This window comes from Phoca vitulina, unplaced genomic scaffold, assembly GCF_004348235.1.
Source record: "Phoca vitulina isolate PV1807 unplaced genomic scaffold, GSC_HSeal_1.0 scaffold18, whole genome shotgun sequence".
Taxonomy (NCBI): domain Eukaryota; kingdom Metazoa; phylum Chordata; class Mammalia; order Carnivora; family Phocidae; genus Phoca; species Phoca vitulina.
This window is the reverse complement of record NW_022589721.1, coordinates 1743094-1759083: the sequence shown is the minus strand read 5'-3', so window position 1 is coordinate 1759083 and position 15990 is coordinate 1743094. Positions and strand designations below refer to the sequence as shown.

At 48.6% G+C, this 15990-nt stretch overlaps 1 protein-coding gene across 7 annotated transcripts in view; it reads right to left on the bottom strand.

Moving 5' to 3' along the window:
- The window catches only part of BAALC (BAALC binder of MAP3K1 and KLF4), an 84180-nt gene that overhangs the window by 7886 nt on the left and 60304 nt on the right, over window positions 1–15990 (bottom strand). For 3 of the 7 annotated variants that reach the window (XR_004300818.1, XM_032415495.1, XM_032415493.1), the window contains 2 exons: window positions 13645–13811; window positions 173–1515 (listed from right to left, as the gene is read on the bottom strand). Coding sequence is in view for 2 of the 7 variants with exons in the window: in XM_032415493.1 (XP_032271384.1) it covers window positions 1405–1515; window positions 13645–13811 (278 nt within the window). In the remaining 5 variants the exon portion in view is untranslated. Of the gene's footprint in view, window positions 1–172; window positions 1516–2783; window positions 2879–13644; window positions 13812–14862; window positions 15030–15990 lie in introns of those variants that run through there. The other 4 variants (XR_004300815.1, XR_004300814.1, XR_004300817.1 and 1 more) reach the window with 3 other exon arrangements.

Here is a 15990-nt window from a genome sequence, read left to right as displayed (position 1 = left end):
GGAAGGAAGGAAGGAAGGAAGGAAGGAAGGAAGGAAGGAAGGAAGGACGGGCACTATTTTCCTGTGTTTGAGGAATAACAAAATTGGCAGGTCATGAGGCTGTTTCTAAATTGTAATCTAGGCACGTCAATTCTCTGGACCATATTACATAAACACACCATCAGGCTGCCTATTTCTGCTAAACACGGAGTTTATTGGTACCGTCTGGTACATCTTTAGTCCTACCTTTCCCAATCCAGGCTATGTTAACAGTCCTTTAAAAATCATGTTACATTACTTTGGAGGAAGTACTTCCACCTGAACATGTTTAAAGAAATGTTAGATAAGAACATTTTCCCCACCTCTGATGTCTAACACGGGGCGCATCAGTCTCACGTCAACGTGACTGCACGGCAACCAGGTCCGGGCTTTCTAAAGCAGCTCCTTCACAGACAGCACATGGCACAGTCCTGGCGCCGTGGTCGAGAGGCCAGAGCGAAGCCGTGTATGCTGCTGGTGGGTTCTGGATCATCGCCCTCTTGTGAGCTATGTCCGCGCTTTGATCAACAATTGCAAACGACCCAACTGGAGAGAACAAACACCAAGAGCACAAGCAGAGAGACCTGGAAAGCTCTGTAAATGCGGTGTCTGGCTGAGCCCTGAAGGGCGTCCCAGGTTGGGTGCGTGGACCACGGTGACCGCGGTATTGTGGTACGGAGGCTGACGTGGACACCGGTATGGGGGGCGGACATGGAAGGCAGATGAGAAACGGGTGTGACTGCCTCATGGAGAGCTCACAAAACACGCTGTGGGTGTCGGGGGGGTTAGTTTGTGTGACAGGGGATCTGAATCTGTCTCCTACTGAGCTAAGGAAACAAGTAGAGCCGGGAGTTTTCCTGGTTCGTGATTTCTCCTATATCTGGGTTTGCAGTTGGGTGAAAGACAGCTGTTAAGTGAACACGGTAAGCTTTCTGATGGCGGTATTGGCGGTATTCGGAAGGAACAAACGAAAGAACTAGCTGGCCTGTAACAGCGCACACGACCACGCGCAGGAGAGCTCAGAACCCACGTGAGCATCTCTCACCAGGGAACCTACTCCTACTTGTCTCTGTTTCATCACCCACCTGTGGCTTTCGCTCACCACTTTTCCATCAGACCACACTGCAGGAGTTGCAAAGAGGCAAACTGCACATTTGCAGCTTATTACCCTATGCAAGTACTGTGCCAATTCATCAACGTGGTAAGTAGGAGGCAGAGAATGTCCCAAAAGCCCAGGCGGCCACTGGCCTGCCAGGTAAGAGTGTCTCAAGCAGCAGCATTCTTCACACCCAGCAAGGGCCACCCACTTCTTTGAGACTCCTTGATGGGGTCCAGCATGTGGAGGGCACCAAAGAAGTCTGTCCGCCCTTCTAGTAGAACACTCTGCTAGTTAACACAGTTCTTCGCCATTCTTCGATTTCTGTCCACCTGTCGGATACTGTCCGTAACGTTAATGGTGACTTCTTTTGCAGACATTCGCTTAGCATCTCTTTTAGCCTGTTAAAGTTTAACATCATGAATTGAGTTAGTAGAAAATATTCAAATTTGCATTCATCTCTTGAGATTGTTACATAAACGTGCGCGTGTGCACACACACACACACACACACACACAGAGGCAGGAAGAAGAACCCACGAGAACACATGCATATATACTCCTTTTCAGAGGTTTCTCTGTTGAAACTCTAATACTGACCTAGCACAGAGCCTGGCATAAGGCATGCTCAGTAAAACATTGCGGAATGAATGCATTAATCGCTAAGGTCCATCAAGGGGTAGTGTGGAAGGTTTCACAGTTAGCTTTAGTAAAGCAGCGAAGGAGTGGAGCTTTGGAGCCAGACAGACTTTGTGGTTCAAACACTGACTAGATAATTCCACCATGAGCAAGTTTTTTTCTAACCTAACCCTCAGTTTTCTCATCCGTAAAATAGGGAATATTAATAGTACTTATCTCACCAGATTATTGTAAGGATTAAATAAGGTCATGCATTAAGGGACTCAGCATAATGCCTGTCACTAAAAAAAAATGACCACGGGGGCCCTTGGTGGCTCAGTCGTTAAGTGTCTGCCTTTGGCTCAGGTCATGATCCCAGGGTCCTGGGATCGAGCCCCGCATCGGGCTCCCTGCTCAGAGGGGAGTCTGCTTCTCCCTCTCCCACTCCCCCTGCTTGTGTTCCCTCTCTGGCTGTCTCTCACTCTGTCAAATAAATAAACTCTAAAAAAAAAAATGACCACAAAAAGATTTAGTAAGTATAATAAGCAGAAAGTAAGATAGATTATCCACTTCTAAGTGAAGATAAACCAATGATAAAAGTCCAGAGTTCATATTAAATACTAAAGCACTGACTAAACTGTAGGTTCTTCAACTACATGTGTCCCGCCTCAAGAGTAAACTTTAACTAGTGGGGAGTGATTTTGTGCCCGTTCTGCTCCACTGCTTGGAGCGAGCGCGGGAGGGGTCACAGGAGTTGCCCCCACAGTGATGGACAGACAGGTGCCGCCCGATCCCCAGTCCAGGAGGACCTGGTACCTAGCTCCTGGGAGCGGAGTCAGTAAATAACTTCCAGGTATCCCCCTGGGGTGCTCAGCTGCAGAAAGCCACCTCCCCCGGGTCCTGCCCTTGCCAGGGTGGCCCAATGCGGGGGTACAAAGGCCTGGCCATTTGGACACAAAGCAGGCCAGCTCTGACAAGGCGCTAGGCTCTAGAGGCCCCCACGGGGCGGGGTCAGCTGCAGCTGCTGCTCAGCCTGCGTCTGGCTGGCTCACCTCCTCCGTCTGGCCACTCCTGCTTCCATCCGTCCTCACCACAGTGGTTGATGCCCGATGAGCATCCTGTATACTGACATCTCAACGTCTGCCTCCTGGAAAACACGGTCCGCCTCAGATCTGAGGGAGCAGCTCCCAGGGCGTGAGCATCTCCCCATGCCGGGTGTGAGTGTGGATAGATGCATGTTCTTAATATAGTATGACCCCCGAATACAAGACAACTACTTTATCTGTACTGCATCCAAAGACATGGTGGACTATGGGGCCACTGGAGAAAAAGAAATTGGCCTGTTTGATTTACTAACAAATGATCTGTAGTTTGTAACCTGTCACATAAATCCTGTGTAGTAGCTGCTGGGATGCCCCTTCCAGATTCTCTTACATGCCTGCTGCATCCATCCCCCAACTGCTGTGAGTTTTGGCAGCTAACTGCTCACAGCAGCACCCATGTTTTGAAAATTGCCCTCGGCGCCTGGGTGGCTCAGTCATGGCGCCTGGGTGGCTCAGTCATTAAGCGTCTGCCTTCGGCTCAGGTCATGGTCCCAGTGTCCTGGGATCGAGCCCCGCATCGGGCTCCCTGCTCGGCGGGAAGCCTGCTTCTCTCTCTCCCACTCCCCCTGCTTGTGTTCCCTCTCTCGCTGTGTCTCTCTGTCAAATAAATAAATAAAATCTTTAAAAAAAAAAAAAAAAAAAGAAAATTGCCCTCATCTGATCAGAGCCACCTTGCTCAGAAATGCGACAGAGGTCACACACTAATTCCTGGAGACAGCCCAAAGCCAATGTCTGATTGTTGGGGATACAAAAGGCTGGCCATTTTGCCTTGAGGGGATATAAATCTATGGCATCTTCATGCTCCAGAGCCCCTGTGGGATCAGGCTCCATGTGGGATTCAGCAGAGCTCATATAAGGCTGAACTGGGTCCTCTGCCCCTCCTGCTTCCCTTACTACCATACGGGCTTCACCTGAGACTACTCTTTCAATCAATTGCTTGCACAAGAATCCTCGTCCTGGGCTCTGCTTCTAGGGAACCTGACCTAAGAATACTTTATGGGTGATCTGAGGGGCGTTTAGGGGATAATTTTGTCTATATGCAATGTTAGTCCTGTCCGTTGATGTCATGAGCTAGGACTTCACTGTTCTCTTCATGTTCCCAGTGCCTGGCACCATCTGAGACAGAGCAGGCTCTCTATTGAAGTTTGGTTGAATTAGTGGATGAATGAATGAATGAGCACACTGCATTTGTCAATGCGCCCTTGTTTGAACAACCAGAAGTCGATGCTGTTTTAAGGACTTAGTCTTACTCTCAGCTCTTCCAAGCCTGAACTGGCACCAGGGTAAGCAGTGACTTTGATGGGTTTATTTTTCCCTAAAAGCAGAGAACTCCTAAAGTCCCACAACCAATTTTGTCTCCTAAAGAAAGAAAAGTGCGGCAATTAGGAGGCCGATTCCATCTGCTTTGCGTTCCGGGGGTTGCTGCATGCAGGCCTTGAGGACAGGGCATGGAATGGAGACACAGGCTTTATTTGAAATGAGCCAAGTTGACAGCAGCTTTCCCCTCAAACCGGTAGGCAGGAAGAGAGCTTTCCAGAATGGAAATGTAAACTTTCCAAACAGTATAACTGCTTTTCTTTAGAGTTCCTGGCAAGATTTCACAAAAGGTTATTAAAGATTATACACAGAAAATGCTCTGTTCTATATTTTAGTCTGCTTTTCTAAGCTTAAAAATATAAGCAAAAATTCAATAGTTGGATGATTCTTCATTTCCTTGCCTGTTTAAGCATCCAAAGCTACACAATAGTCACTCCCAGAACAGCCACAGAATATGTATGGTTTTAATCTCAAGAACAACGGGGCAATTTCTGTTTTTTCTTTTTGCAGTTTCTTAAATCTGGATATCCAGAGCCCATCCAAAGTGGCATTATTTAGAGCACAAGCTTTGGGGCCAGACAGAGCTCGCCTTAGGGCAAGGCTTTGTCACCAGTTAGCTGCTGCAAGATACGCTGCTTTAGCCTCTCAGTCTCAGTTCCCTTACCTGAAACACGGGGCACTAATGCCTGATTCTTTGTGGGCCTTTTTGAGAGAATTAAGCATGTCACTCAGCATTAATAGGGTGACCAACTTTTCCCAGCTGGCCCAAGATTGGCCCGTTTTAAAACTGGAAGTCGTCCGTTCTGGGAACCTGCTCAGGCCCCCGCAAACCAGGATGGTCGGTCAGTCCAGTCAGAGCTGCCATTAATTCTATTTGCAAAATGATGATGTCAAACATTCTAAATTTCAACTGCAAACCTTCTTATTCTACCAGAACTATGGGTCTTGCTGCAGCTTCTTCTAAACAACACCCACGGTAAGCCTGCGCCGTGTGCATTTGGATAAAGGGCAACTGAAGTTCTGTACTCCCGTGGTGGCTACAGGCTCTAAGCCATAAACGAGTCCACTCTCAAATAATCACGCTGTATGAACTCTATCAAGTTAAACAGAACAACGCGGCATTCTCTTGCAAGTGCCTTATGAAAGAGCAATGCAGACATTCGGGGGGCGGGGGGGTCGTTGCTGGAATCTAGGTACAACTTGGAAATCTCAGATTTCAAGCCCAAATGAGAGGGAGAAAGAGAACTACAATGCCACGTTATTTTCTCTAGAAGCCCTCTTGAGAAGTTGCGTTGCCCTCCTACAAGAGAAGAGCTATCGGGATACACGGAACAATTTTCCTATTTAGTTCCTCAGACAGTGTGTAGAAGAGGCCTTTTCCCCTATGATGTGCTTCTCAGCCAGCCAAACCTTTTTATTTCACAGCCCACTCCCTTTATTTAACTACAGGAAAAGAAAACATGTCCCATTTGCAATTACTGGCTTAAAAAAAAAAAAAAATCTCCTGGTTTGCAACTCAGTGATGAGAGAAACCTAGTTGGCACCTTTTTCTTCTGTGGCTCTCTGCTCATTCAATCCTTCTCCCACTTCTAAAATTCTTGCTTTGTGAGTTTTATCACCACTGACTCTTGTTAATGGGCCACCTCTTGTTTCTCACTCAGCTTTACAGCTTTTCTCTTCTTCCCTCTGCCTCATTTGCATTTCTGCAGGTTTAGAACTCTATGAATCACGGATTTTAGTCCTCTTGAGGCTGCCTCTTTAATTAAAAGTAATTTATCGGCTGCCGTTTCTCAAGGGTAACCAGATTGACCGTGATAACTTCCTGGCAGCCTCGAACCCAGATGAACCTGTTTCTCTTGGGGTTTTAGAAGTCGACGACCCAGCTCGTTCTCTATGGAAGTAAGGGCAGTGTGCCTGGACTCAGGGGTGCAGCTGAGTCTGCTCACCATTTCTCACGTCCCCCCAACATGGGAATACAGATGTTCTCAACTTTACTTTGACTCCACAAATACATCTATACCTAACACGGGATCATCTGAACCTTTTCACAGTTCCTCACACACAACAAAGACAAGCAAGGCTTACTGAGATTATGATTTAGCAGACATCGATTTTTCTATAACTGTATTTTTTATTTATAAAATCAATACAGAATTATAGTAAAAGAAATTCAAAGAGTAGAGAAGGCACAATGAAAGGCATTGTTATGCTCTGGCCACACTTGTGCTTTTCCCAGGGGTAACACAGCTAATGATTTCTCTCTCCCAGTATTCTTTACTTCCTTCCTGGCCTTAACCGTGGTTTGGATTATGTATTTGCTTTTTTACTTGCATATTTTCTACATCCTCATCAGATTATAAACTTCAAGAAGGTAGGGACCCAGTGTGTTGCATTCACCAGAATATATCCCCAGAATATAATTTAGTGCCTACCACATAATAGACACCCAACAAATAACTTGATGAGCACATGTATAAAAAGAAATCTTCAGAAAGAAGACAAAAAAGTGTCCTGGGAATAGCACACCTGTTTGCCCTGCCCTAGAACTTTCATACAGTATTTACATTATGCTTACAATTGATTGTTTCTTGCACCATCCGTAAGAGACAGCCAGAAATAGTACTGCACTCCCTTTCCCAATGAGACAGGGGAATTCACTCAAGCCAACATAATTTGCCCAAGGCCAATGTCAATGAAGACGGTGGGTTGAACTAAAGATGGTGGACCCAGGTCCCACATCCAGCCTCCCACAACTCTGCCAAAGCTTACTCTGAATTCTCCACTGTTTTTTGGTAATGGGAAGGAAGAACATGGGGTTTGGAGGCAGACAGATCTGGGTTTTAAGTCTAACAGAGCCACATCACTATTCCTTGGGCCATGTTGGCCAAATACCTAACCTTCCTGAGCCTGTTTTCCCCAGTGGGAAACGCTGCTTCCCCCTTAGAGTGAGGGGTAAAGATGATGCCATATGCAGTGTGTTTGGCTCATGGTAGACACTGAAAATATCAGCTCCCCCCTCTTCCTTCCCAAAAGATTAAAGACTGAGCCTTGTCAGCTGCAACTCAAGACATTTTTCTTCTTTTCAGTCAAGTCCCATTAAAGGGAAACAGATAACAACTAACATCTAGCTATTCCTGAATTCTGTGATTTTACTTGCTGCTGCTTCATGGCATTCATTCGAGGTCATCAGGAAACATTTGATCGTAGCAACTCCACCCAGGGCCAGGATGCTAGGCTCCAAAGGCAGGGGTCAGGTTACGCCTCAGGCAAAACTCTCCAGAACCCCCCAAGCCTGGAGCAAATCCTGTGCCGACCACAGCCTCGTGCATGGTACTCACTTAGGCTACTCAGCATAGGGGTTTAGATCTACCTGGTAGCAAGTGCCAAAAGGAGTTGTTGCTTTTCAACTTGAACCTCAGGTAGATCAAACACTAGGAAGGCAGCAGAACCTGCTTGAGAAAAGTACTGGGGATCCCACAGTACAGTCATCAATCATATGATGGTGGCGCCGGGTAGGAGTGGTGCTGTGGGAAAACTTTCTAATCCTAGTGAAGTTCTAGGCCAGCCTCATTCAATCAAGGAGACCCAGTCAAGGATTTCTCAGATGCTGAGATGTCAGGAAGGTCCCAAGGAGTTAGTGAGTACATACTAGATTCATAACCCTGAAGTAGGCTCAGGGGGCAAGGGAATAACGAATAAGGAGGTCTCTGCCCTGAGAGTCTTCCAGTAGGATTGGTGTTTCTACAGACCCTTAGATGAATAGTGAGTCTTGCAATTCTTCATGTATATAAGGTGGCAGCCAGCAGATAGATAGCTGCAAATATGGAGGTAGTGAAATCACTACACACACACACACACACACACACACACACACACACACCCCTCCACATCCCTATACTGCTAAATTCCCTCCTTTCCCAGGCTCAAACGAAAATGTGCATCAAAGTGCCCTTCTGACAGGTCTCCCTCTCTGGTTTTCCTTAATGGTTTCTTTTGTTCTCTCCCTCCTTTTTTTTTTTTTTAAAGATTTTATCTATTTATTTGAGAGAGAGAGAGAATGAGAGACAGAGAGCATGAGAGGGAGGAGGGTCAGAGGGAGAAGCAGACTCCGCGCTGAGCAGGGAGCCCGATATGGGACTCGATCCCAGGACTCCAGGATCATGGCCTGAGCCGAAGGCAGTCGCTTAACCAACTGAGCCACCCAGGCGCCCCTCTCCCTCCTTCTAACGGCATGTTTTTGTTTTGCAAGGAGAAACTCATATTTACTTTCCAAACACTTCTCATATATCTCCTATTACCACCACCCCAGAGAAATTCTGGGCTTATCCTATCCTCCTTTCTGGAGCAGGCCTCCCTCTTTGGCCACAGCCGTTTCTGGCCGAAGTCCATCTTTCCCCGACTGGACCGAGGCTGGCCACCGGTCAGACACTGGGTTGGGGCGGGGGGGGGGGGGGGGGGGGGGGGGGGGGGGGGCAGGAGCAGAAAGAGGAAGCTCCTCTGCTGAGAACCAGTCAGGACATCGGTGGAGTTCTTCGGCACGGTCTGGCCCCTTTGTCAAGAATAATAAAGTAACTCACAATGATGCAGCTTCCGAAGACATGCGGGCTCATTGGGAGGCCAGCCACACACTCAAGTTTCATCTGCTCAGAGCTGTATCCACACATACATTTCCACCTTAGCTGAATACCTGAGGAGATAGTTCTGGGGGAGAAAAACAGGAGTCCTAAGGCTGAGGAAACGGCACATTCAGCCTGGAGAGCAAATGTTTGGAGGCAGCCCAGAGTTTCCTGAACGATTAATTAGCAGGACAGAAGAGCAGCTACAGGACTTGCTCCTGGGTTTTTGTCAAGCTCAGGGAAGAGGCTGGGGGAAGGAGACCCAGTCAAGGATTTCTCAGACACTGAGACATCAGGAAGGTCCCGAGGGACTGGAAGGAATCCCAAGATACAGTAGAGAAAGAGAAAGAGCTCTCCACCGAGACAGTTCCAACTTGCCGAATATCCTTACCGTCACATTCCTCTCGCTAGTTAGCACCTATTCACACCAGGCGGGAGACAGGGGCCGAGGGGATTGCAAGAAGGAAGCTATGGTCTGTCTGCTGGGACATGAAGTGGCGAGGGGCTCAGAGCAGGAGATGCTGCTACCCACAGCCATTAGCCCCACTAGCTGTCCCCAGCGCCCTCCAGAAAGCAGGGCGACGTGTGCGGAGGTGTCTACCTTAATGGGAGGAGTTGCCATCCCCTATTAATGGCCTTTTATTTCCTTGAAATAAACAGCACTGCTTCAAATCGGTGAAGCCCTTGTTCATGTATTCTGTAGTATCTGACCCCCCCCCAGCCTCAGCCCCATTAAAATTGGCAGTCGCTTCAGAGCACAGGACACGTGTTCCTTTTCCACCCCTGGGTCCCTGGCATCAGAACAGTGCCTGGCACCTCGATGGCCCTCCATGGAAGAACATGACACGAATGAATCCAAGGAGTGCTTATAGGAACCGAGCAGAACTTTTCCAGGCCTAGCAAGGATTGCCTCTAACATGCAGACCTGTTTTCTACATCGGAATGTAGGCAGGTGCATAAAGATGCATGCTTCATGAATGGGTTCTTCTGGAGAAAGACAGCTCTTAGAAAGTGCCCAAAGCCATCAGCCCGGTGGCCGGATGCCATACAGGGGAAAGCGGTGAAATGGTAATAGGTCATCTTGGGGGGGGAGAGGAAGAGAGAAGAGGCGAGTGGATACTGCCTGAGCCAGTCACTGAAAAGGCAGGAAGCTTTGGCCCAGAGTATAGGGGAGCAGCGAGGAAGAGGTATGTCAAAGGCCCTGGAGGGTTTAGGAAGAAAATGATTTTCCTTGAGCAGATTCACCGCTGAGAGCTGTGTTGGGACGAGATAGCGCTGCTGACGGGAGCTTCAATCAGAGGTAAGCTTGGCTTGTAAACCACCACTGTGGGTAGAAGAACCTCTGCCATGGCTTTTGGGGGGGCGCAAGACGTCTGGCGGCTGGTGAGATCCCAGGACACAAAGACCACTGATGCCCTTGAGCAACTGTCTGAACACTCAGAACCGAAACCCGCTGCTCCCTGATCCTGTTTGGGAAGTGGCTACACCACAGCCATTGCTCCCCGGGTTGTGAAAACAACCTGCATGGATGGCCTATCAGCGGGTACCACCTGCTCCCAGGGATGTGCTGGTCAGGTGGGCTAGCTCCTCACCGCGCCCCCCGCCTCCAGGGGGGGCCCCACCATGTGTGTGTGTGTGTGTGTGTGTGTGTGTGTGGTGCGGGGGCTGCTTCCCTCGGCCATCGCTGAGTTTCCGTTCTCCTCTGTCAACTGGTGACAATATCAACATTTTACAGTCATTGTGAGCATTGGGTGAGATAATAGAACAAAGTGCTTAGTGCCCTATGCCTGCCTGCAAGGCTGCTGTCACGGGCCTAAGGAAGACTAAGCACAACTTACTGGCTTTATTTATGTATTTGTTAAAAGATTTTATTTATTTATCTATTTATTTATTTGAGAGAGAGAGAGAGCAAGGGAGGAGCAGAAGGAGAGAGACAAGCAGACTCCCTGATGAGTGTGGAGCCTGACGTGGGGCTCTATCCCAGGACTCTGAGATCATGACCTGAGCCAAAATCAAGAGTCGGTCCCTTAAGCAACTGAGCCACCCAGGGGCCCCAACTTCCTGGCTTTAAATTCTTATGTTCCATAACTGGAATTCATCCACGGCTCGTTAGCGTGTAAAGCTGGTTAGCGTGGAAAACTACTTGTCAGTATCTATAAAAGTCGAATATACCCCATCCTATGAACCAGCAATTCTACTTCTAGGAATATACGGAAAAGAAATGAATGTCCACCAGCAGTCATGCACACAAAGGTTAACAGCTGTATTGTTCACAGAAGCCCCAGACCAGAAACAACCCAAGTGTCCTTCAATAGAATGGTTACATTCACATAATGGGATACACATAACAATGAAAATGAGCAAATCTTTGCAGCTCACAACAGCACAGATGAGTCTCACCAGCCCCATGTTGAACAAAAGAAGCCAGGCACAAAAGAGCACATACCATATGGTTCCATTTACAAACATCTAAAAAATAAGCACAACTGGTCTAGAATCTAGCTAGCTGTCAGAAGAGTGGTTAGGCTGCAGGGGTGGACAGTGACGGGCACATCCCAGTCACCACGGTGAGGGGCACAAGGGAGATTTCTGGGGTACGGAGAATGTTCTCTGTCTTCACACGGATGACGGTTACATGGGTGTGTCGCCTTATAAAGATTCATTGCACTTACGCCCGATGTGGGCGTTTTTCTGAATGTACGTTCTATGTGGTAGATAGCATGATTGCCCTTAATCCTTTGCTGTCTCTCCACTGGGGACAGTGTGTACTTCCTTGCCCTCTTGATGTTGGGCTTGTCCATGTGACCCGCTTGGGCCAAGAGGAGGTTGGCAGGCAGGATACGAGCAGAGACATGAAATGGGTTCGGATAGTTTGGGTTTGCCCTCTTGGGTCTCTACTGTAGTCATGAGAAGACATGCCTCAGAGATGCTGCTTTTCTGGCCCGATTCCCAAAATAATATACACGGAACAGCTGGAACTACACGTGGAGCCTGGGGTCGAAAGTCAGGCCTAGCCACTCAACTTGCAACTGATTGTGAGGGGAGAAACCAAAGCTGACTGCTCGAAGCCACTGAGCCTGGTGTGCTCTGGTATGCAGCATTACCGCGGCCATAAGGGACCAATCCCTTATTCTTCAGTAAAGAGTCCGTTCACATCTCTCTGCTCCATCTTTATAACAGCGGCCTGTTTCAAGTGCTGGAGGTGGGTGGCACCCGCCTCCAGCACTTACATGAACAACTCATGTCATAAGTCAAATGAATCGGTTTCCTTTTCTATAAATTGGGGATGATGCTTACTTTACAGCGCTCTTGGGGGGATTTAATGCCCCAGCAGACCTAAAAGCACTTTGTAAATTGCGGAGCACAATTTTAAAGGGCTGAATGCTGGGGGTGGGGGGGCAGGAAGCCAGTGTATGGATCATGCCACACACCGGGCAAAGCTGCCTCCTGCCTACCAGGACCCAGCCTGACTCAAAGAGTGAGGGCACATGCGTGGGAAGGAGGCTCCGGAACAAATGTCAGGCCTGCGCTAAAGCAGTCACCCAGCTTTTGAGCATAGTTCTGTGGGGCCTACCCTTGGGGGACAGGCAATGATGCTCACGTCTCTAGAAGGCCAGCTCATGCACAGGCCGAGTAGGTGATCCAGGACCCTCAGAGGGCCACCCTCAAGTTCAAGTCTATCCCCTCCCCTCCACGTCTTTCTTGAGTCTTAAAGAGCTACCCCCAGTGCTTCATTCCATCCTGTTGGGTGCCGTGCGCCTAACCATCCCCTGCTAATCCCTACTGCCTGTCTCACAACACTTCTCAGTGTACACAGAGCGGGCCCATCTGTTCTCTCATTGTGCTATTATTTCCATTGTGTGGATAAGGAACCTGAGATTCCGAAAGATTAAGTGGTTCCTGCCAGGCCACTTAGTTAACAAGCATTAAAGCTGAATTGGCAACAAGTTTTCTAACCAAGGGTTAGGGAGGTAACTCACTCAACCTAGCAAGAATTCCATCATTAAAGAACCAGTTGTAGAATCAGGAAACAGGTGGCCCTGGCCTGAGGGGACAGGACCAGTAAATTTTGACAGGGGAGAGTTGGGGGGGGGGGGTAGGTTTGGAAAATCAGCATCAGGTAAGCAGTGGACTTTGAGGAGGGTGGGGAAGGGGCAGATGAGGAGGTGGGGGAGGAAGGAAGAGGGAGGAGGCCGACCCCTGGTGGGCCTACTAAGGGCAGTCTTTCCCGTGGGAGGAGCTAGGGCCAGCAGGGGGAGCACTTCCCCACAACAGCTCTGGGAGAAAGGAAAGACTCCAAAGGAGGCCCCCTGGCTCTGTGATGCCACAGCCCTGCCTCTTCTTCAACACTAACAGTCTGAGGGTGATGCTGCCACCACATTCTGCAATGATAGCCCCCCCACCACCACCACCGTGGGGATGCTCCCACTGCCTGCCTCGGCGGAGGGTGTGAGGTAAAAACGCCTGGCCTGTCTCCTACCACACCTGTCTTCTCTCTCTCCTTCCCTGCCCACTGCCTGGCCCCAGACTGGTTCCTGTGCCCAGTACCATCCTCAGTATGAAGATGGTGAGAGCTGTGCTGAAGGGATCCTCGAACAAAGCTGTATTTAAGCAAACACACGCTTCCTTTAGAGAGCAGACAGCAAGGGCCCATCTCTGCTGATTCAACAAAACATGGCAACCCTCGAGGCAGGGATGGGAATAGGGTGGGGTCCTGCCTTTGCAACAGTTTTCCCATGGGTGGAGTAGAAGACTCTCCATTGGCATGGGGAGCCGTCACTGCTCCTTTCCTGGGCACCATCTCAGCGTGGCCCTGTTCTGAAGCAAGCTTCTCCCCGTTTCTCCAGAACCAAGTGGCTTCTGTGGCTGTGACCTACCTCCGTGGTCCGAAGGCCATTCTGTTTCTGGGTCAGAGGGCCTGAGCTGAGGCTCTGGGGATTCGGGCACTGGGTCCCACAGCTCATCTTCTTGTCTGGGTTGGAGATTCCACCTGGGGCTGTAGATCGGGGCACACCATTGGAGGAGAGTCCGTCTTCCAGCACACCTTGGGGAAAGAAGCAGAGGATGGCACGGGAGTCTTGCACATGACAGTTGCTGCAAACAATCCCCAAGCGTGTGGGGGGAAAAGCCACAAAGAAATAAGTCACCACAATCCCACCATGCGAATTACCCTTTCCTAAAAGAACATGTGTGGGGGGTTTTAAATATATATATAGATGTATGTATGTATAGGCTCCACGCCCAGTGTGGAGCCTCATGTGGGGCTTGAACTCATGACCCTGAGATCAAGAGTCAGACGCTTAACTGACTGAGCCACCCAGGTGCCCCTTTGTGTGTATTTTTTTTTTTTTTAACAAAAATGAGACTTTAAAATAATTTTGTAACCTGAAACTTGACATTTTTCCATGCAATTCAATATTCTGCCTTGTTAGTTTTCACACAATGAGTTTGCCATTGTACAGATGTGTCGCCATTTATTTATTTTTAATTTTTTTTAAGTAAGCTCTATGCCCAATGTGGGGCTTGAACTCATGACCCCAAGATCAAGAGTTGGATGCTCTACCGACTGAGCCAGCCAGCCAACTAATCCCCTCTAGCTGGTTATTTGTTTTCACAATAAATGTCACTGTGGTTGAAACTCCTTAGGCTTTAAGCTTTCTTCTTCTCCTTTTTTTTTTTAAGATTTATTTATTTATTTGAGAGGGAGAGAGAGAGCAGGAGGAGGGGCAGGGCGAGAGGGAGAGAGAGAATCTCAAGCAGACTCCCCAATGAGCTTAAAGCCTGATGTGGGGCTTGATCTCACGACCCATGAGATCACCACCTGAGCTGAAATCAAGAGTTTGACGTCAGTGGACTGAGCCACCCAGGTGCCCCTTAAAACTATATTCTTAATTACCTCCTTAGGATAAATTCCTGTAAGTGGAGTCACTGGTTTGAAGGTTATACAGTTTTTTACACCACTCCACCTGCAGGTGTTGGACTGAGCATGTGTTCCTTCCATAACAAATGCCAAGAAATGATAGAATGAGGTTTAAATAAATAGCCTCACTGAAAAGCAAGAGGGCTACATCAAGGAATACTTGGTTGAAGAGTACCTGACTGGACAGAGCAAAGGCGGCCCAGGAAGCATGAGCGGGACGAGCAGGTGGGAGACCAGAAGCGGGCAGAAGCTCTGCAGCAGCTACAGGGGGCCAAGGGCAACCAGGTGGACCAGTCATCCTACTCCTCAGCAGCTGAGGCCGGTCAGCAGTCACAGAGCGGTCTGTGAGGTGGGATGTTGTGACAGAACAAGAAATACATAGGTGGTCTTTCCCCCCAGTTCCCGGCACAGATCTCCAAAAACCCTGGTAATTACCTGAGTGACAGGGGGATAGGAGCATCTTTTGTTATAACATTTGGTCTTTGCTCCAGTTCATGACACAGAGCTCCTAAATTCCTTGGAATTTTGTGAGTGACAGGAGAGACGGGAGCGCCATTTATTCTAATGAGGCAACTCTTGGAGGTCCCCTTGATAGCTTCAGGATAGGGGCCGGTTGCCAGAAAAACCTAATCTTGACTAAGAGCTTGGAACTTTCAGCCCCACCTCCCAAACTCTGGGGAGGAGGATGGGGCTGGAAATTGAGTCATTTGATTATGCCTACATGATGAAACTTCCAATTAAAAAAACCCTTAAATAACAATATTGGGGGAGCATCCAGGTTGGTAAAAGCATCCATGTGCCAAGAGGGTGACAAACCCCAACTCCCCAGGAACAGAATGCACTTACGAATCTTCTAGACCACGCCCTATGTACCTCTTCACCTGGCTGTTCATTTGTATCCTTTATAATATCCTTTACAATAAACTGGCAAACATAAGTAAAGTGTCCCTGAGTTCTGTGAGCCATGCTAGCAAATTATTGAACCTGAGGAGGGGATATAAGAACTCCAACTTACAGCTGATTGGTCACACGTACAGGCGGCGACCTAGGACTTAGGACTGGCATCTGAAGTGGGGGACAGTCTTGTGGGACTGAGCCCTTCACCTGTGGGGGCTGTGCTGACTCCAGGTAGTTGGTGTCAGAATTGAGCTGAATTGTAGGACACCCAGTCAGTATCCGGAGAGTTGGAGAACTGGTTGATTTGGTGGGAAAAAAATCCCACACATTTGGTGTCAGAACTGTTGCAAGTAGAAACAGCACAGAGAGGGGCCTGTCGCAGAGAGAAGAGCAGTACTCTCAAGGG